The sequence below is a fragment of the Leguminivora glycinivorella genome, chromosome 13 (genome assembly GCF_023078275.1).
Source record: "Leguminivora glycinivorella isolate SPB_JAAS2020 chromosome 13, LegGlyc_1.1, whole genome shotgun sequence".
In the NCBI taxonomy this organism is placed as follows: domain Eukaryota; kingdom Metazoa; phylum Arthropoda; class Insecta; order Lepidoptera; family Tortricidae; genus Leguminivora; species Leguminivora glycinivorella.
Window position 1 is genome coordinate 22,203,362 of NC_062983.1, and position 20,580 is coordinate 22,223,941.

Here is a 20,580-nt window from a genome sequence, read left to right on the forward strand (position 1 = left end):
GGAAAGAGAAAGATATAAACTCAAATGTCAAGAGTGTTTGAGTTATGTATAAAAACGCTCTAATAATCGTTTGAGTTGGCTGAATAAGTTCTACACCGTCGCCTGTTTCAGTGATTTAAAAGTGAATAAATCAGCTGGCTGTCACCCCTGTCAGTGTCACACGAGCAAATTGTCAAAGTTTTCAGGATTTCAGGGCCGCGATGACCAAGATGAGAACGTTTTCTTACGTAAATTATTACAGAAAAATATTAAAAAATGCACAGTTACGACGGTATTGTACAGCTGATACCGAGAGTAAAGTTAAAATGGAGAATATACGCAACATCGGCATTTTAGCACACATCGATGCAGGTTAGATTTTGTTAAAAACATTACCTTTTATTTATCCATTACTAGTGTTTGTTTTCTGTACGTTATTCAGCTTTAAACTAGATTATCCTAAGTAAATTCATATGACATGACGGCAAACAGACAATAAATTAATTATAATGACAAACTGTGTTCAGGTAAAACTACAACGACGGAGCGAATGCTGTTCTATTCGGGCACGATCCGCACGATGGGAGAGGTGCACCACGGGAACACGGTCACGGACTACATGGAGCAGGAGCGCCAGCGAGGGATCACTATTACTTGTAATTTAACATTTTAATATGTTTACTTAGTGATGTGCAAGTTGCGGAAACTTTCCAAAAAAATCTTAAATTTCTTTAAAAATTCATGAAATTTTCACGAAAAATAAAGGGAATTGAAATTTATGAAATGGAAAGTTTCCATCCATACAATTTTCCATAGAAAGTATGGAAAGTTTCAGAAGTTTTCCTATGTGAAAATTTCAGAATTTTGGAAACTTGCCGTCAGCACATCAGTATGTTTACTACCTTTTGACCACCACATATGACTGTTGGAAATTATTTTCAAGAACTGCAGAGACGGCTGTTTCCGTCAGGTTTGCCAATGCACTAGCGCCTTACATAAAACTCCTTAATTTTTTTTTTAAGTTATCACTATGAGCTGGTGTCCATCCAACTAAAGCTTTGTGACTTGTTCAAGGCTAAATAAATTATGTCAAAATGCATTTATTTTCCTTAAAAGTAAGGCAAGGTACTTACATGTTTGTATAAACACAAATTATCAATTTGCACTCGTTTTTTGTAGCTGCGGCAGTATCATTCCCGTGGCGTGGCAGCCAGATCAACCTGATCGACACACCAGGCCACATCGACTTCACCATGGAGGTGGAACAGAGTCTCGCTGTTCTAGATGGTGCTGTGGTTGTGCTGGATGCTTCAGCAGGTGGGTTTCTATTTAAGATTTTGTGTTATTCTGGTTTTCCAGAGTTCTAGACTTATCTTTACAAAAATTCAATTCCTAATATTACTGCATATATGTCAGAGCTCATTTTAACCATACTCACTTTTTAAAAAATCTGTTTGGCTCTATGGTTAGCTGGTAAAGAAAGCCAAAGAAAGTTAAGAAATCATACTTGTTTGATATGCAATAAAATGTAAACAAATTTAGGTTTAATGATGTCACATTGTGGACTACACTATTAAAGTGTAGAATAAAACCCACTTGTCATTGAAGGAAGCTGGGCAGACCTTGACATTTGAAATAAACATACTTGAAACATTGTATAGCTGAAGATGTTTGATTGTTTGCAAAATACATTTTAAAGGACTTCAATAGGGAGAATGATACGATGAAGTCTGAAGCCCTATGGACTGCTTAGTCACTGAACACAATATTCACAAATTTGGACTCTCTAGAATCAGCGGTTTCGGCTGTGTGTTGATATGTCAGTCTGTCAGTCAGTTTCTTCTTTTATATAATTAGATATTTCCTTGCATTGTTTTTCAGGTGTAGAAGCACAGACCCTCACAGTTTGGCGGCAAGCGAGCGCGCACCGCGTGCCTCGGCTCCTCTACCTCAACAAGATGGACCGGAGCGACGCCAGCGCAGCCCTCTGCGTGGACTCTATAAGGGACAAGCTGCAAGCTGACCCGCTGCTGCTGCACGAGCCAGTGGTGCATGAAGGAAAACTCGTTGGTAAAAAAAAAAAAAAAAATATTGTGCCAGAAAAACTACTTACATTTTTATTTGTCGTAACTATTACTATGTTAAAAACCAAGACAAAGGTAAGTAAGTGTATTTCTGACCCCCATACTAGTATACTGTATTATGGTAAGATAAGAATTTCTCTTCAAAATGAGTATAGCAACGTGGCTATAAATGCTTCATCAGCTATTTTTTTTTTTAAATGTCTCATTATTCATGATTATTCAGTATTTATTTTCTAATTGATTTTTAGTTTAAAGTATGGCGAATAAAAAGGTTAAATCTCTTTTTCAGGTCTAATAGATCTGGTAACAAAAGACGAAATCATCTGGACACAAGGCCGCGGGCAGAACTTACTACGGCGCAAATTGGCAGAAAAGGATGGCGACAGATGGGAACACACTCTGGAACAACACACGGCTCTTATCGACCAACTGTCATCTTTAGATGACTATTTAGCAGACACTATTATACAGGAAGAAAGCTTAGAAAATTTAAAGACAGAAGAAATAAACGCTGCTATAAGACGATGTACGCTCAACATGTCAGCATTTCCCGTTCTCTGCGGAAGCTCTTACAAAAACATCGGAGTTCAAACATTGATGGATGGTGTCATACAATATTTGCCATCACCGTTAGAAGCGAATAGTTTGTATAATTGTTTTGGTACTGACTTGGCCGCGAGGGCGTTTAAAGTACAGCATGACGATCAGAGAGGAGTGCTTACGTTCTTGAGGCTGTATAGCGGAGAGATCGCTAAAGGGCAGAAGATTTATAATTTGGGACAGGATAAAAGTGAACAGGTTTGTAGACATATTTTAATCTTGACTATTTGTGTAATGTTGCCTGCTATGGTGGAACAAGAAAGGCGCGAACTCCACAATTGTACCAAATTACTAACTTTATCGTTATGGAAACTTTAGATACTTAATGTTATAATAGTAATGTGTGGTCAGACAGGGTCGCTGTACGTGGCGCTGGCGGACGAGTACAAGCCGGTGGAACGAGTCACGGTGGGCAACATCGCTGTCGTCAGTGCGCTCAAAGTGAGTCAACATTTGTTTCAAACGATATTGCAACTAGATTAAAATTAACGCTTTACGCAAGATTTTCTTTCAAAGCAAAATTCCCCACTGTGTCACTTACAATGCGGACGAGTCTGCCTTAGTTGTGTTTATACAAATAAAGCTGTCAAAACGTTTTTATTATAAGCGACAAAGTAGGAAATTGCGCTCTCAGACTCATATTTACCTAGTAATATATACCTATTTTATTGATGCACTTTTCACTTGTGATTTATAGCATACTGTCGCCCATATTTTCAACTGACAGTTTGTAAATTAAATTTTATTGGAAAAATATAGGACTATCAATTACGATCTCTGCTGTTATGTAGTCATTTAGTATTTTGGCAACCAAAATTTCGTTTCGGAGGCCAAGATTCACTTTGGATCACTGAGCCAAAATAGTTAGCAACCAAAATGAATTACCTATACTTCAAATTCATTAGTTTCTTTACGCTTATATATCTCATTAACCAGGCGACCATGACCGGTGACCTGGTGACCTCCACGCAAGCAGCGGCCAGTCGCGCCAAGTCTCGCCTCACGTCATCCCTGAAGGACCCCACACACGCCGAGCGCGTGATGCCGCCGGGCGCTCGGAATAAATTAGCTGTGGCTGAGACTGACCCCAGTGCTGAGGAGATGGCTGATGTCTTGCTAGGAATCGGTGAGTGAGACTCTGACGGTACCGCCTATATTGGCATACCATCAATAATTGGCACCCTATAGATTATTGAAAAATCACCAACGGCTGGCATTCCATCAATCGATGGCTTCGTTGGTTGACGGGAGAGAATAGTTTCCAACAGCGACGATTCAGTGTAAAATGTGTAAATCATTGGGTATTTTCTCAAATATGACGGTAGACATAGTAAGTGGTTATCTCGATCCAAGTCCAAATTTCGCCTCACTTCGTCCCTGGAGGATCCCCAATACGCTGAGACAGTGTTGCCGCCGGGCGCTCGGAACAAACTAGCTGTGGCTGAGACTGTGCCCAGTGCTGAGGAGATGGCTGACGTATTATTGGGAATAGGCTACTTGCCTCCTAGTCAAATCAGCTTCTTTTTAAGAACTGTCAAAACGAATTTGAACGTCTTGCTAATATGGAATTTATATGAAATCGAATTGAGTGACGTCACGGTCAACTCAGTTACTTTATATATTTCTACCTGCCTTATTAAATAGAAATTGGATTGAAAAATAACTTCTGTCCATGTTTTTAGGTCAGTGTCCGTTACAGTGTAAACCTGACTTTGTGCAACCGCAGCTATAGACGTCAATGAGCTATTAGACCTGCAACCATTGTAACCTAAACTCAACACACAATAAAATATTTCATTTCATTTCATTTCATAGTCAATATTGAAACTTCACTGACGACTGGCACTCCATTAAAGGTTTACTATTCAGTGTCAATCATTGTTTAGTTTGTAAAATATAGAATAGTATAGAATATTTTTTATTCGAAAGCACACAGGTAATAAACAATTTTACTCTTACATGACGGTAGAAATGGTTATCGAGATATAGCTTTATTTCGTTTGGGGCTGGGTTGATCTGTGTAAGATGTCCCCCAATTTCTTATTATTTTTTTTACAGGAACAACAATCCCTGAGCCCGTATTCCTGTGTTCCATCGAGCCTCCCAGCGCAGCCTTCCAGAGCGCTCTGGAAACAGCTCTCGGCGAACTGGCCCGTGAGGACCCCAGCCTTAGAGTTGTCACTGATGATGAGTCGGGGCAGCTCGTGCTGGCAGGTATGGAGATAAGTAATGTAGGCCTGTAGATACGTTTTCAGCTGTCTTGTAGATTTTATTTAGTTACTGTATTGCACATTTTCATGACTTGTGTAGATATTGTAAATAAGATAAGGTTACTTTCAGACTTAAAATGAAATTTCTATAGGACGTCCAGTCTTTGCGCTCGCGCCTGTTTTAACTTTGCCCCCCCCCCCCCCTTTCTACTGACAATGTCGCTGTTCCAGTATATAAAACAATGTTCATCTTCCAGGTATGGGCGAACTGCACCTCGAAATAATAAAGGAACGCATCATCCGCGAATATAAAATAGACGTCGATCTGGGACCGATGCAGATCGCCTACCGCGAGGCGTTGCTAGGCAACGGCAAGCAGACCATGGCGGTCGACCGCAAGATGGCGGGCGCGAGGCAGCAGGTCAAGGTCACGCTGTCGGCCAAGAATGTCAAGGGCGTTGCTGCTGATAAAGTATTAAGGTTGGTGTACACCTATACATAACCGAGACCAATATAATACAGATTCTATGCCCTATAAAGACAAACTGCACCCAACTGCAATTTATATGGAAACTGTGACAGTTGACATGCGGTCAGCGTGTATTTCATTAATTTAAGAAGGGTGGTATCTCGTTTATTTGTTATGGAGATAGCCCTTTTAGTTACATAGGGCCGGTTGCATCAAATCAAACCGTCTGTCACCGTTAAAGCGTTCGTTAAATTTTATTGTATGGGAAGTTCCATAGACATCTGCTGCGTGACGATGATGTGACTGTCAAATGTGGTTCATACTGTCAAATGCAACTGGCCCATAGTGTTGCTTTTTTTTTTTTTTATGGGATAGGAGGCAAACGAGCAGACAGGTCGCCTGATGGTAAGCGATCACCGCCGCCCATGGACACCCGAAACACCAGAGGTGTTGGAGCGAATCCAAAAGTAGCAGTGTCGCTTTAGTGTTGCTTGAATCAAGCGTCTCCGAATCAAAAGTCCTAGATCATACTATTTTTAAGAAATATTTGTTGAGTCTATAGATAATCTTATTAACCTTATTACATATTGTTTTTTGTCTTGTTGGATAACTGTAACTACCGTTGACTACAGGATGGACAAGTCAGCGGAGAGCGCAGCGAACCTCGCACATCTGCACCCGCGCTCGCTGTCCGCCATACGACAGGGCGTCGACACCGCGCTCCTGCACGGACCCAAGTTAGGCTGCCCGGTAAGCTATTATAAAGTGTAGTACAACTTTTAGGCACTGGTCCCTCCAAAAGCGGGTAAGCGGTGAGCTATCAGCGATAGAAATGAACAGAAGATAGTCGCTCCTGTGTAAATAAAAAGAGACGCGATGATAGCGTGAGCGAGTGATAGTGCGTCGCCGAGCGACGGATCGCTTGTTCTCGGGTGTGCCAAAGTTCATATAAAATTGGTATTTAGATTATTGGTAGTCCGAAAATGTTTCTCATAAAATTTTACATTATAATGATCATTATTTATAACAATTTTATGTTAATAACCATCGTAACTTCGAATGACTTATGTTCATAATGTCATTCATCATAAATACATTTTATACTAATGTTAATGTTTATATACTTATTGATCATAACAATTGCGAGGAATATAATTTGTCGTTATATTATTGTTAACACAACAGAAATCACATGACACAGTTCAGTTAGGTGCGACGACGAGCGTAGCGAGGAGGAGCGTGTTAGGTTGACCGTGAGCAAACCAGAAATGACTTTTTAATGTAAATTGTATATGTCACTGAAAAAGCTTCAAGCGCGCTTGTATAAATGGCACAAGTTTTTCATAGAACTTCCCCAAACGTTTTTAAATAATTTTATTTTCTTAAACACAAAATAATTTTATATGAGCCAATATGGACCCCTTGTTCTCTCCTTTGTTTACACGGGACGGGCGTGACTATCTTTTGTTCGTGTTCGCGTGACTCGCTTTTGGCACAGTATAATAAAGAGTACTATCGTACAGTATGGCCACTCCCGCTCCCCGCTGAAAGTGCCGCCCACCCCCTCTCGGTTACCTCACAGTTACCGCCTGTCAAAAACGCGAACAGTCGACCTGTCATAATTTACTCATACAAGCATAGTACGCGTTCACCTACACGAGCTTAGACTGTGTGCTAGGAACGCGCCTCTTTCATATATTTTATCGCCAGTGTCCGAGGTGTGCTTTTGGTGAGATCAAGCCCCGTAGCCGAATGGCATTTCTCCGACGCCAAACGAAAGCGATACGCCGCTGGCTCTGTCGCGCCAATACGCAAGCGCGATAGAGATAGATATCTACTAGCGCTTCGTTACGTGAGCGTTTCGTGAGCGATTGTGCCATTCGGCTAGCCACCCAGTGCCTTATACTACCAGAAATGACCTAGAGAATTCTACTGCAGGGCACCATTTTTCCTTCTTTCTCATCATTTGTTTCTTATCTTATGGCGCAATTTTATTAGAATTATTAGTCGATAGGGTCCGCATGCGGGGTACGAGAGATTTCTGGAACGCGTGCCACAGGGCCCGCATTCGGAGAATTGTTTTCATTAGTCGATAGGGTCCGCATTCGGGGTGTCAGAGATTTCTGGAACGCATGCCACAGGACCCGCACTCGGGAAATTAAATAGTAATAGTAACTTTCATTGGTTGGTATCTCGCCTGCGGGGAGTCCCCGTATGCTGTATACCGAAAGAGTTATCGATAGAATGTCAGTTAGCAATGTGTCAGTGAAGGTTTTTTATACGATATAAAATTTACAAGCTTATACTATTTATTTATTTATTTATTTGAAAACATATTTCAATGACATTACTATAAACTCCTATAGGTTTGTTTAATTAAATCCGCAAATACATTTTGCTACTTTTATTTACTTTGTTTAGACACGGTTTAGTGGATATGAAATCAAAATTTGAACATGTTAAATATGGGATAGTGTTTTTTCAGTAATTTTACGAAAGTAAATTTATGTTTCAGATGATGGATGTCCAAGTAACTCTGCATTGGTTTGAATCAACGCGCGGCACGTCAGACTCTGTGGTCGCTGCCACCGTTGTGCAATGCTTGAGAAAGGTACTCGTAAGACTTTCTTATATTAAATATTTATTTCATCATACTAAATCATTGATGACTATTGTAACACACCTTACCCTCTTGCCGCCCAATATGCAATGAGATGTACATTTTAGTTCAATGGAATTTTAACTTTCATGTGAAAAAATAAAGTAGCATTTCTTTTGTCTCTAAAATTTTCCAAACAAATGAAAATCAACTCAATTTAAAATGCAATTAGGATCAATATTTTTGTATGGTGGGCGTTACGAGGTTACGTGTCTAACGTACGGTCAGCTACACAGATATTAATACATCCAAAGCGCCAAAAATAAGTATACAGGACTTTATTACCTGTACATTAAAATAAATAAAATAAAAAAGAGCTTTATTTCATTCCTTACATTTCGATATTTTTTCTAATGTCACATTTAAATATACTTATGATTTTAATAAATTTAATAATAATTTTAACTGGTAAGCATGCATTGGTCAAATTATTGATTACTATATGTCTATATTTTTTTTTTTGTTTTTCATTGCCAATTGTCACTATTATGTAAGGACCGCCTGTGGCGGTAAAAGCCTCCTCCATGTATGTCCATCCTTTCCGGTCTGAAGCTAGTCTGCTCCACGTTTTTCCCGCAACTTTGACTAAATCGTCGCTCCAGCGTTTTTTAGGTTGTCCTCGTTTGCGTTTACCTGTACATTAGGCTGGTTTTAATGTCACGCGGCCCGATCGCTCTCCGCGCGGACGGTCCGCGTGACACTATAACCAGCCTTAGGTCGTGTATATATATATTTTTGGCTATTTGGTTGTATATGTATTTATTATTGACTGTACATAAACACTCGAGTAAACTGAGTACTATTTATGTTCATGGCAGGTGTTCGAAGAGGCAGAAGCGATGCTACTAGAGCCGGTGATGTTACTACAAGTAGTGTGTCCTGAAAGCCATTCCGCGCGTGTCATGGCGGACCTGACTCGGCGACGCGCTGAGATCCTACACGTCCATATGAGGCATCGGAATAAGGTACAATCCCTTTATTTACAAATCAAACCATATCATATCACCGAGCAGCATAGGAGATCGTATAAGACAAAAGAAAGGGCCGGAACAGAGTGTCATTGACAGTTAGATTTTTGTAATTTTATTTATTTATTTAAACTTTATTGCACAGTTAAAAATATAGGTACAGTTACAAAAGGCGCTACTTGGTATTCTCTACCAGTCAACCTGTAATGTGTAATGTTAGCATTTTGACAAAATGGCGTGTTTATCTCCTATTCTGTATTTTTTTGTTGATTTTGTCATCGTAGAAGGTGGAATCATCGCGATCTTAACAGTTTTGTTATGGCCAGTTGTGCATCCGCCGATAATAAATTTCTGAATTTTATTTCAATTTACTTCGTAACCATATTTAAAATTGTCTCTCTTATCCACAGGTAATAGACAGCATCACACCTCTCTCAGAGCTACTAGGATACTCCTCAACCCTCCGATCACTGAGTTCCGGACTAGCTTCCTTCACCATGGAGTTCCATACGCACCGACAGATGGCGCCACACGACGAGGAAAAAGCTATACGCAGTGTCACGGGATTCTAAGTTCTAATGTTATTAGAAATACTTCATATATTATCGGAATAGCTACTAAATGCTTCGGTAGCTATATTCCGGACTAGCTTCCTTCACCATGGAGTCAATTCGCACCAACAGATGGCGCCACACGACGAGGAGAAAGCTATACGCAGTGTCCCGGGATTCTAATCTTTTTAATGTGTGTAATGGATAGTTCGATCGGACAATAAATACTAAACGCCTTGTGGGAGAAACACATATCGCACGCAGGTTGAAAAACCGATTATCGTGAGTGTTGTGCGTCAACAAGGTGACATCTCTAGTGCTCAAAACGTTCAAGTGAGTAATCAGGACCAAGTGAGGGTAGTTCGAAAAATTCGTACAGCTAGAAGATGTTGATGTCAACTTTAGCCAGTCTGCTCCGAGACCACGGGGACAATGCCGTACTTAAAACGTCGGATGTTAGTGTTAAAAACACAGTTATACACGATGAAGTCCCAAAGTTTAGTACAAAATGTAATTATGTCATTAAAAATTAGGTACATTAAAGACAGATGCTATTTAAAGTTACTTTATTGTATTCTTTATCAGTTTCAATTTACAAGGACTTATTTTTCACAAACCCATTTTTTTTTAGTTTAGTTCAGCTAATGAATGGTCGTTAAGAGGTGTAGAGGGAAATGCTTGGAACCCAATAGGCTAGTTTCCTACTAGTAATATCAGCTTTTTTTTTAAGAACTGTCAAAACGATTTGCTAATATACATATTTATTATAATTACTATGAAATACTGAGGAGTGACCCGAGTGACGTCACGGTCAATTAATTTACTTTGTATCTTTCTCTTTGACTTCTTTTTCTATATTTCTCTGTTATATAATATTTTCTTGCTTCGTGATAATTTCATGATATTGTAACTAAATTTATTAATTTTATTTAGCTTGGCATGTGTATTTTCTTTCTTTGTAAATGACGATCCTCATTTGGGAGACACAATTATTTTTATTTGGAATTTATTATGTAATTTCCGCGACCTCCGGAACGAAAGTCGCACGCACTTACCGCTAGGCTACCAGCGCTTCAATTGTATCTTTCTCTTTGACTTATTAAATAGAAATTATGTTTATACATAACTACTGTCCATATTTTTCTTCGAATTATGTGGTGCTTTATTTCGGGCACTGCATAAAATATTTTATTTTAAGTATAGGAAACTAGCCTATTGTTGCCTGCATAACTTTGTTTAGACTAGTTAGGAGCTAAAAATATCAAAAGTCCCCAGCCCTACCCCTTGAGCCGGCGCGGAGAGGGGAATTTGAAGACTCATTTTTCCGTTTTTCGCCTAAATCATGGAAACTGCATCTTAGCGACAGGATGATTATGATCGAATAAAAGTTGATTCCCCCGGCTTTAGGGGTACGGCCAGGGACTTTGAATTTAAGGTACTAACCACCCCTAACAAAGTTACGACGTCAAAAGTTGTGTTCCTCGCATTGCCGTCTACACCTTTTCTTGCTTGGCCCAGTTGTCAGCTCTGAAACAAAATTAAGAAAACTTAATAAACAGTACACGTTGGATGCTTAAACGTTTCGGAAAATTCAAATAAAAAAAGCAAAAAGAATCTCTCCGGCGGGGAATCGAACCCCGGTCTCCCGCGTGACAGGCGGGGATACTTACCACTATACTACCGAAGATGTTACGTTAGTGGTCGAATTTACACATACCTATCAGAAAACACATGTTACACACGTGCGTGCAATAAATGTTTGTATTGGCCAGTAAAATAACCGATAAGCTGAAGATCGAAAATATTTAATTGTTTTTATTTAAATATCGAAACTACAATAATTTTTTCCCCTCACTAGCTCGGAAACACGTGTTTTATCCTTTTGATGCCAGCGGGTATAAAAACGCATTTTATCCACTAGTGGGTAAAGTAATTTGACCTTGAATATGGTCACGTGTTTCCGAGCTAGTGAGGGGAAAAATTGACAAAAGTAGGTGAATCAGTCAGTCAGTAAAATAAAACTGCAGCTTACTCTCACATTAAAGCCAAGTTCCGACCTAATTCTGCTTCTGGAATAACTCTACCATGAAGACGGAGTTACGTATCAGCAGATCTCTGGCAGCAGTTTCCTACAAACCAACCCTGAGTATGTCCAGTTCAGCTCTTAGCGCATACCTCCTATACGCCAGCCGCACATTAGGCACATTAGTCCTGGTGATATCGTTGCCGGCCGGGCCGCCCAGTAAGTAGTCAGGGCCGAGCCAGATTTGCTTCTGTTCATGAAGACGAACATTATGAGAGGATCCTACAAACTAACCCTGAGTGTGTCCAGTTCAGCTCTTAGCGCATCCCTCCTATACGCCAGCCGCACATTAGGCACGTTAGTCCTGGTGATATCGTTGCCGGCCGGGCCGCCCAGTAAGTAGTCAGCGCCGAGCCAGATCTGCTTCTGCTCATGAACCCGAACATTCTGAGAGGATCCTACAAACTTACCCTGAGTATGTCCAGTTCAGCTCTTAGCGCATCCCTCCTATACGCCAGCCGCACGTTAGGCACATTAGTCCTGGTGATGTCGTTGCCGGCCGGGCCGCCCAGTAAGTAGTCAGCGCCGAGCCAGATTTGCTTCTGCTCGTGCGGGAAACCGGACATGATGACGGAGTTGCGAGCTAACTCGCACATGTCACAGGAAGACAGTTTCCACGCTTGCGCTGCGATGCTGTACTCTTCCATTAGGGGTTCCTGTCAATAAGAAAGTCGTATAAGTTGATGTGGAGGAGGTAAAACTATACAGTGAGCTTTAACAGCCACGTGTATCTTTTTACATACAACGTATACCTTACATCGATTCATCTTCAGCGCGCCGACCTCTAAAATTCTCTATTTTGTTAACGAGCGTTACGCATTTTAAGTGGCGTTGGCTAGGGGAAAATAAGGAATGATGGGTATCATGGTCACATGATAATTTTCTGCAGCAGTCATAAACTTTTTCAAGTAGGTTATTTATATTTGTCATAAGGTATTATGATTCATCACCGACTCACCTTGGTGTAGTGGAACTGCAATGGATCATCGGTAGACAGCGTGACGCGTAGACCACGGGCGAAGAAATCAGGCAGCGGGTTCAGGTGGTAGTTGAGGAACAGAGTGTTGTTGCTCAGCGGAGACATGGCGATGAAGATCTGGGCCAGGTAGTACAAGTACTGGAGCACCGGCACCTGATGAAGTAGAGGATTTATCTTATTAGAATAGAATAAAATTCATTTATTTAACGTCACAACTATAAGTATAGTACACACAAAAAGAAGGCATAAGTTTAGTGGCGGCACGTACGCCAACGACACACAAAACAATTAAGAAAATAAATAAATAAAATAAACATACAAAATCAATTAATTATAAAAAAACTAATAAAATAATACTTCAGAAGAAACAACATATTAGACATCTTGCTACCGGTTCTAGTGTTAGTAAATATCTTATTTTACTAACTCTCGCGGATGTTAACGGTAAATTGTTGTGGCGCTCAACATCTGGGTCTAATTATAATTAATCAGAAAAATTAATGGGAAATAAATTGAGGCGAAATATCTTCATGCTCTTGATACTAGAAGTAGTTATAGACCTATGTGTGTAGGTTCTTGTACGTTACCTTTCTCAACATAAGTCCGTGGGAGATGTTATCAGCCAGTAAAAATCCGGCAGCGAGATGAGAGGAAGGACCGGATTCACCGCAATGCGGCCGGAGCACGAATGTGTTCAAACCTTGAGATCTGCGGGAGGCAAAAGATCATCAAATAAGTTGAAGATCGAGTATAAGGTAGATCAGGGTCGTAGATTTTAGGGTCAGAACTATAATTGAATAGACAAATGCAAGATTAAATTCACTGGTTGAGTAACAGAGTGACGGACAATTTGAAAACCGTCAGGATCATGAGGGTTCTCCTCTTCGGTCCATTTGCTAAACACACTGCCAGGACAGTTTCACCTGCGCAGCTGATTGAGCACCACCATGTTGCAGTACATGTAGTAGAGGTAGTACACGTAGGGGGGGTTCTCCTCGTTGGTCCACTCGGCCGGCCGCCGCACGTCGCTGGACATCACGGGGTTCTCCGACTTCGACTCGTCGTCCACGCTGTCGAACGCTATCACGTACTGTTGACAAGTTTACGAGTAAATATGTTTCAAATTTTTATAAAACCGGACAAAAGTTACATCCTTTCCTTTTGTGACAAAAATACCAAGGAACTTAAAGTTTTTGGTCAAACATGAAGGAAAAGGAAGTTTCCTCTGGTGTCATAACATAACTATATCTAGATAAGCTGAGACTAATTCACAATCCAAAATCGTCTTTCACGGCAAAACGGAACGACGAATTGACGTGATTATTTAAGTGGAGATAGTTGAAGGGCTGGAGAGTGACATAGGCTACCTTTTCTCTCTTTCTAAGCCCCCCATTTCGCTACAATGGGCCTAACATTTTGTATGGAGCATTCCGCTATTTTTGAATTTAGCGCGAGCGAAGTGCGGGCAAAAGCTAAGTATAATATAAATATCGATGTGTAATAGCTAACGTGTACCTTGAGGAACTTGTGCAAATCCTTGTTAGAGCTCGGGTCGATGGAGACCTCGAATAGGGGGTTGAACAGGTTGTTCAGGAACTCTTGGAAATTCTTCAGCAGCTTGTTTGCTCGGTAGATGTCGCTGAAGAATACGAAGTAGCAGAATTGAGGTTTTCAGTAAAGGCGTTGACCAAGTAAGCAAAATGGGTTAAAGACCTGAAGCTTTTTAGTGCGAGTCCGTAGAAGACTCAACGTGTATGTTAGAACATATTAGATTGGAATCTGTTGTGAGGGGATTTCATTGTGTGATTCATAGTACTTTACATGGCGCAGTCGGTAGGATACGAACCTACGCTCATTGAGGATCTGATTTCGACCAATCATTTCAGTAAATTAGGTAATGCGCATTGTTTTGTCAACCAGTGATTACTCACAGAGTAACATCTGAATGTCTGCCAAGTTACACCAGTTTGACAAGACTATCCCTCGAACACAGTTGACCCACATTTGTAGCACCTAGTCAATTTGAATGTCAAAAGGTAAAGTAATAAGGTACTCACTAAAGTCTCGGCACCTGCACCACCCATCGCACATGCTCGGAGTAGACGTTGTTCTTCACAGCCCACGTCGCCAGCTTACTCCACTCCATCTTGTTCTTGCAGTAGATGGAGATGCGAGGCTCTATGTACGTGTATTTACTGTCTTCTATATCTGTCATTACCTCCTAGTGAAAAAGGAGAGATGTAACAATTGATCGTAAAGTCTTTAAGCTTTTGAATGTCAGAGGGCGAAGGCATGTACCGTCTCTCGGATGCCAGGCGATCGCAATTATTTTTGCGAAATTTAACTATGCATAGTCGGGCGTAGCTTCCTATTGCATTGGTAAAGCTGGCGGATGTAATTTCGCTGAGGTTTGTGATAACGACGCAAAAGGTTATATATTAAGATCGTAATACCTTCATAATCTTGGAAAAGAAGAAGCCATTCTGGTAGTTGTCGGTTTTGAGGAATACCTCGCGCAACCGTGACTCGCCCACCGGGTTGTATTTAGCGTTGAACTTGTCGAATCTATGGAACGTGTTGCGGTCCTGTAAAATGCAAAATGTTTAGTTGAGCCTCTGTGCTACGTGATGCCTGTCTACTTTAAAATAAAGCTTACCGCATGAACGTCTAATATATCCACATTCAGGTCATACGCGTCCACCTGAATGCTCTCGAACACAGCCTTTAATGTCATGGGCTGCCCCTTGTCCATGGTCACAACCTTGTCAGGGTTTTCCCGGAGTGTACGTTTTATGAAGCGGAGCAGGTGCTTTTGGTTCATGCATGATGCCGCGTGGATGTGCACGTCTACTTTCCTGGGGAAAAGGTGTGACGTAAATTAAGAAGTTGCCCTTCACTGTGACTGTAAGAAAATTATGTAGGTACTATGTACCTAGGTACTATACAGGTCCAAGATATGAGAAAGGTCTATGAAAGCCCAAATGAAATGATGCAATGTGGCAGGGCACAACAACCTCCACAACACACAAAAAACCTCAGCCAAATAACATTATAATGTTGTTCTATAGAACAGAAATTGAAAATTTGTATCAGCTATGTGCATATCTCATAGGCTCATTGCCAATGGTCACATTTGCGTTGGCTATGTAGGCTGACCGTGTGCTTGTTTGCCACCAGCGACGTAAATCAGTGTTGAACTAAAAGGTTTTATTTTCTGCGTTACTTGATGTTGTAAAAGTCCCGATGTGGCACAGCCTTTTGCAGCGCTTGCTCGTGGAGTTCATTCAGCAGCACGTGCATCTTGAACTTGGCCGACAGGAACTGCAGGCGCCGGTAGCAGAACGACGTCCTGCAGACAACACCCGTGCTTCAACTCTGCGCGAAATTAGGTGGGTACCAGCAGGTCGCATAGTGTCAGATGACTTAGAAGGCTGCACGTTTTTATCATGTTTTTGAAGCGGATTTTTTGGTCCGCCAAATGGTCCAAGAACTAGCCAACAACCATTTAATTCAGTACCAAAAGTAATCTGAGAGGATAGCGCACTATCAGAAAAAAAATGGCACTACGTCAGAAACCGGTCGTAATTTATAAATGCCCACTTGTGTGTACTCCTGCATCTGAGCAAAGTTCACGAGTGCCGAGCAGGGGGGTTCTTGGTTGCGATAGTGTTAAAAGGACTTACAGAGGCCCATCTCTCGTCATGTCATGAGCAAGTTCATGTCGTCGAAGAACTTTTGGAAAGAAGCGCAATTTTAAGCCCTGCATGGGGCACTATAGGCTCACTTAACTTTTTACTTTAGTGGTGATGAAGCTATATATATGCGCACTCACAGTGGTCCGTCTCTAATCATGTCATTCAGCGCGTTCATATCATCGACGAACTGCTGGAAGGAAGGGTAGTTGTAGGCCAAGGGGCGGTCGGTGTTGGCGTCGGCCTCGGTCCGGTAGAGGCGCACCTGCCCCTCCAGCCAGCGGTACGCATAGTGCCGGCTCGGAGGCGTCGCACACTCCCACGGGTCATTCGGTTTACCTGCCGAATTAATTCAACTTTATATTGGCATAACATAATACAAACGGACGGAAACGATATCTTAGCAAAGTTATCGAGAATGCGCACGACTTTCAAAGGTTCCAACCCCGGCTCGTACCGATAATATAATTTTTTTGAAACTTATGTACCTACGATCTATGTATTATTCGATATTTACTAGTGAATTTTCGGTTCAAAGCTTCATAAGGAAACTGGCCCAAATCAATAAGACCTACTTAATTTACCCTCTGTGTTGGAAGACTTGGAAGGTTAGATGGAAGTTAGTAAAGATAAGGTACGGGCTCAAGTTTCCCTGAGGGTGGCAATGCATCGGGAGCTAAGACAACACTGATTGGATAAAAAGAAAAATTCATAAGTAAGTGTAGGTATAAATTGAGAATAATTGCATAGCTCACAAGACATTGCACTTGGTAGGTCTAGCTGGCTATCGACATCAGACACTCGGACACCTCCTGCTCTGCTCATGACTTGTTCCGCTGGACCTGGAACATTACAACACAACTTCAAAATACACGACACATGTTTGGGCACTTTACCCAAAGTACATTGGAAAACTGGAAATCTTATCCAAACTCCCCTATAGTTTGGATAATATTCCCAGTTTTCCAGTTATCTAAACTTTAATAGAAATGAATAAGTAATTAAATAGAAATCATCAGTCATCGGCGAGAGCAAGGCTGCTTGTCTTCGCTGGGTGTAGAGAGAATGGGAGATGATCGTGCGGCCAAAGGAGCTTACCCGTGGCGATCCACTGAGAAACCGCCGGCCGGTGGGCCCAGGTACCGATGGACCGACGAGGTCCAGAAAGACCTGTGTGCCCTACAAGTGACTGATACCATTCGTATCAGATCGCACAGGAAAGGAACGAATGACGAAGTCTAGTGTGGAAGGCCTACAAGCGCGGATCCAGCTTCGTGCTCGGGGGGGGGGGGGTCACGTGGTAAAGGCCCAGGCCCCAGGGGGGGGTCACGTAAGTAAATAGAAATGAAGGCTTACCGGTTAAATTAGACTTAAAGAGGGAAGACTCGGACTGGCGGCGGGTGTGGAGCGCCGAGTACTGGTTGTTCAGGATCTCGGACGAGACCACGTGCAAGCTCAGATACTGCTCCACTTCCGCTTCGGCTGGATACCAATCAAATGGAGAAATTACTTATAACTTGGCCAGTAATCCAAGTTAGGAAAGCCTTAGCTACCCGTAAAGGCAAAAAGTATTTTTAATGAGGTTGGTAGGTATCATACAAGGAAAATGTTAATGGAAATTTATGCGGCGATTTTATAGCCCTCCACTGGAGTGTAGTACCTATACTTTTACGTATATTTTGTGGCGATGGAATGTTTCACCAATCACCATTCGTCAGAAGCTCCCTAGTAATCATACACTTACTCGCTCGATGGTCCTTCATTGTGTCTTGCGTCCTCCGCGTCCATGGACGAACCACGCGACGTTGGACTGCTTTCGGCTAGGAGTTGAGCCACCTCATGAGAGAAAGACGGGAAACTGCTAGACGCGAGTAAAACACTTACTAGCTCGATGGCTCTTCATCGCGTCTTCCTCGTCCATGGACGAGCGACGCGTCGTGAGACTGCTCTCGTCTAGAAGCTGAGCCACCTCGTGTGAGAAGGACTGGTAGCTCTGCGCCATGTAACGCTTCCGGAGCTCCAGGGCTTGCACCAGCGCTCCGGACGCCTGGTTTAACTCTTCGATGGGCACCTGACGCAGAATTCAAAAATAAAAAAACATATCGCGTTTCGTCCGTTCTTAAGTTAAATCACTAAATATAAAATGTTTTGTTCGTCGTCTAGGTCTTAGGCAATAGAACTTTGGGCCAAGCCAATTTACAACATTCAGCAGTGCAGTATTAGAAACAGTTTTAGATTAAATGGATAACTCGAATCATCTCGTAACTTGGTCAAGTATCGAGGCTTTTCAACACGACTACAAGCTAAATAATAAATTTACCCCGCACGATGAAGACCGAAGTTGGTAGAAGCCTAGCTGAGAGTTGCTGCCGCCGGGCGGAGGCAGCGCGCAGATCCACCAGCTCGATCGGAAACTGTCTTTTCTGGTAGTTGTATATAAAACAGCTAGAGAAGTATAGTATGTACCCCGACGCGGTGGAGGCCGGCCGAGGCCCGACGTTGGTAGAGCCCCAGGAGGTCGGGCTTGCTGTCGCCGGGCGGCGGCAGATCCTCCAGGTCGATCGGGATCGTTCGCCGCTCCGAGTGGCTCCTACATAGAACCGCATATTGTAACGACCGCCTGACTAAAACTACTTGGAATACCTAGTATAAATAAATATAAAAATGATAAGTACCTAATTTCATTTTAATAGGTAACACGTATTGCATTAATTTCAAATTATCTATAAGTAGAGCTGTCGTTTGCATTACCTTACCTATACCTACAGTTACCACTAAACTTATAACTTAAATAATATAAAACAATTTACCTATAGACGCAGTAGAATTTATTTTAACTGGTTTTGTTGTAAAAAATAATATTGTATAAGATTAAACAAATCTCATAATAAAAACACGTAAAAACCTTGCAAATAAAAAATTTGGTCTAAGTCCCCGTAAGAAGGCTGACATTGTCCCGTTATATAGCAATGCTGATTCGCTGAGCGAAATATTGACCAGCCCTCTGGTCACCAGAAGCATCTATGATGCGCTTAGATAGCTCCAATAGACAACCAACCCAGGGTTATGTTATGTAACTTATGTATGTTAAGTGTTGATGAAAAGTACAATACCTTGAACGATCTTGAGTTGCATTTTGCTTGCCAATCATTATTATTATGCTTATAAAATTTATCCCATAATATCTAAATGCATTGAATTGTTTACTTTTTACAGGTTATGTTGACAAATTGTTTCTGACAAATAACGTCAGTTTATCTAAAAGTTTTGCTGTAAGTATAGAACTTTTCCTTCCTATATGGAGGTTGCATTTTTCTTTTATATTATTTATCAATACCAAATCTACTTATACCAAATCAATACAATCAGAATAATATAATAAAATAAATAAATGCAAATATTTAGGGTTACATTAACTGTTTTTTCAGTCCAGATGGTGTTTTTTTTACGCACTAGTGCGAGAAGTGGTTCATTATATGCCAGGTCGAAACTTCGGACTGCCATCTGTACTGAAAAACGTCGTACGATACACGTGTGAAAAGGAAATTCGTAACTCGTGTCGATTTAAAACACTCCCTTCGGTCGTGTTTCAACTTCCTTTTTTTCGCACTTGTATCGTAATGTACTATTTCACTACAGATGGTGGTTTTTTACGCACTAGTGCGAGCAGTGGTTCATTATATGTCACGTCGAAACTTCGGAGGGTCATCTGTACCAAAGACATATCATATTAACTCCGTACTACATATAATACTCGATCCTCTTTGTCTGTACTAAAAAACGTCGTACGATACACGTGCGAAAAGGAAATTCTCCATCCCTCTCTCGTGTTTCTCCCTCCCTTCGCTCGTGTTTTAATTTATCGCCACTCATTTCGAACTTCCTTTTTTACGCACTTGTATCGTAATGTACTTACTATTCTGTAGGTTTTCATTTATAATTCATTTTGTCACATGTATACTGTTATGAACACAAGTACACTGACATCTAGTGGTGAATAGAATAACAAAGCAATCTAAAGTAACTTTGTAGAATATTAAAATTGTCATATTAAAATTAAAAGATGTGCAGCCATCTGGAGATACAAAACCTAACTATCTGGATTCCATCTGAGAAACTTTAGAAAAGCTATTGGCTACTAGATGGCGGTAAAATCAAACTTAGAGCTGCCATCTAGTGATACAAAACCTAACTATTAAGGTTTTTATCTAGAAGCCATTAGTTGCGCTACTGGCTACTAGATGGCGTTAAAGTTAAAATTGGGGTTATAATCTATCGATACAAAACCTAACTGGATTTTCACCTG

At 41.2% G+C, this 20,580-nt stretch overlaps 2 protein-coding genes and 1 non-coding gene across 4 annotated transcripts; 1 reads left to right on the forward strand and 2 right to left on the reverse strand.

Annotated features, from left to right (window-relative positions):
* Positions 1-192: 192 nt before the first annotated feature.
* On the forward strand, positions 193-10,084 carry LOC125232543 (ribosome-releasing factor 2, mitochondrial). The gene is made up of 13 exons (XM_048138248.1): positions 193-351; positions 507-635; positions 1,159-1,296; positions 1,861-2,049; positions 2,353-2,861; positions 3,015-3,104; positions 3,600-3,789; positions 4,722-4,877; positions 5,131-5,353; positions 5,975-6,092; positions 7,858-7,953; positions 8,820-8,966; positions 9,380-10,084. Exons 1-13 carry the CDS (start codon positions 201-203, stop codon positions 9,539-9,541), a joined length of 2,298 nt encoding a protein of 765 aa, XP_047994205.1. The 5' UTR covers positions 193-200; the 3' UTR covers positions 9,542-10,084.
* A 580-nt stretch (positions 10,085-10,664) lies between these two features.
* On the reverse strand, positions 10,665-19,694 carry LOC125232392 (AMP deaminase 2-like). Of its 2 annotated transcripts, XM_048138036.1 has the most exons (16): positions 19,388-19,694; positions 18,741-18,864; positions 18,159-18,345; positions 17,631-17,756; positions 17,030-17,116; positions 16,415-16,613; positions 15,806-15,931; positions 15,239-15,437; positions 15,036-15,167; positions 14,640-14,803; positions 14,098-14,221; positions 13,506-13,672; positions 13,170-13,290; positions 12,562-12,735; positions 12,014-12,259; positions 10,665-11,047 (listed from the first exon to the last, which is right to left on the reverse strand). In XM_048138036.1, exons 1-16 carry the CDS (start codon positions 19,423-19,425, stop codon positions 11,042-11,044), a joined length of 2,220 nt encoding a protein of 739 aa, XP_047993993.1. In that variant the 5' UTR covers positions 19,426-19,694; the 3' UTR covers positions 10,665-11,041. The 2 variants fall into 2 exon arrangements, with proteins under 2 accessions (XP_047993993.1, XP_047993994.1); XM_048138037.1 differs by lacking the exon at positions 17,631-17,756.
* On the reverse strand, positions 11,136-11,207 carry Trnad-guc. Its single transcript has one exon. It is a non-coding gene; the product is annotated as a tRNA-Asp (tRNA).
* Positions 19,695-20,580: the final 886 nt, after the last annotated feature.

Excerpts from the sequence above, each read along its gene's own strand:
- LOC125232543 (XM_048138248.1), top strand. The coding sequence starts at position 201 with ATGACCAAGATGAGAACGTTTTCTTACGTAAATTATTACAGAAAAATA. Across the intron at positions 3,790-4,721 it reads TGATGTCTTGCTAGGAATCG|GAACAACAATCCCTGAGCCC; the intron begins GTGAGTGAGACT and ends TTTTTTTTACAG. Across the intron at positions 5,354-5,974 it reads GCTGCTGATAAAGTATTAAG|GATGGACAAGTCAGCGGAGA; the intron begins GTTGGTGTACAC and ends CGTTGACTACAG.
- LOC125232392 (XM_048138036.1), bottom strand. The coding sequence starts at position 19,425 with ATGATTGGCAAGCAAAATGCAACTCAAGATCGTTCAAG. Across the intron at positions 17,757-18,158 it reads GATGAAGAGCCATCGAGCTA|CCGAAGCGGAAGTGGAGCAG; the intron begins GTAAGTGTTTTA and ends ATTGGTATCCAG. Across the intron at positions 17,117-17,630 it reads CTTTAAGTCTAATTTAACCG|GTCCAGCGGAACAAGTCATG; the intron begins GTAAGCCTTCAT and ends GTAATGTTCCAG.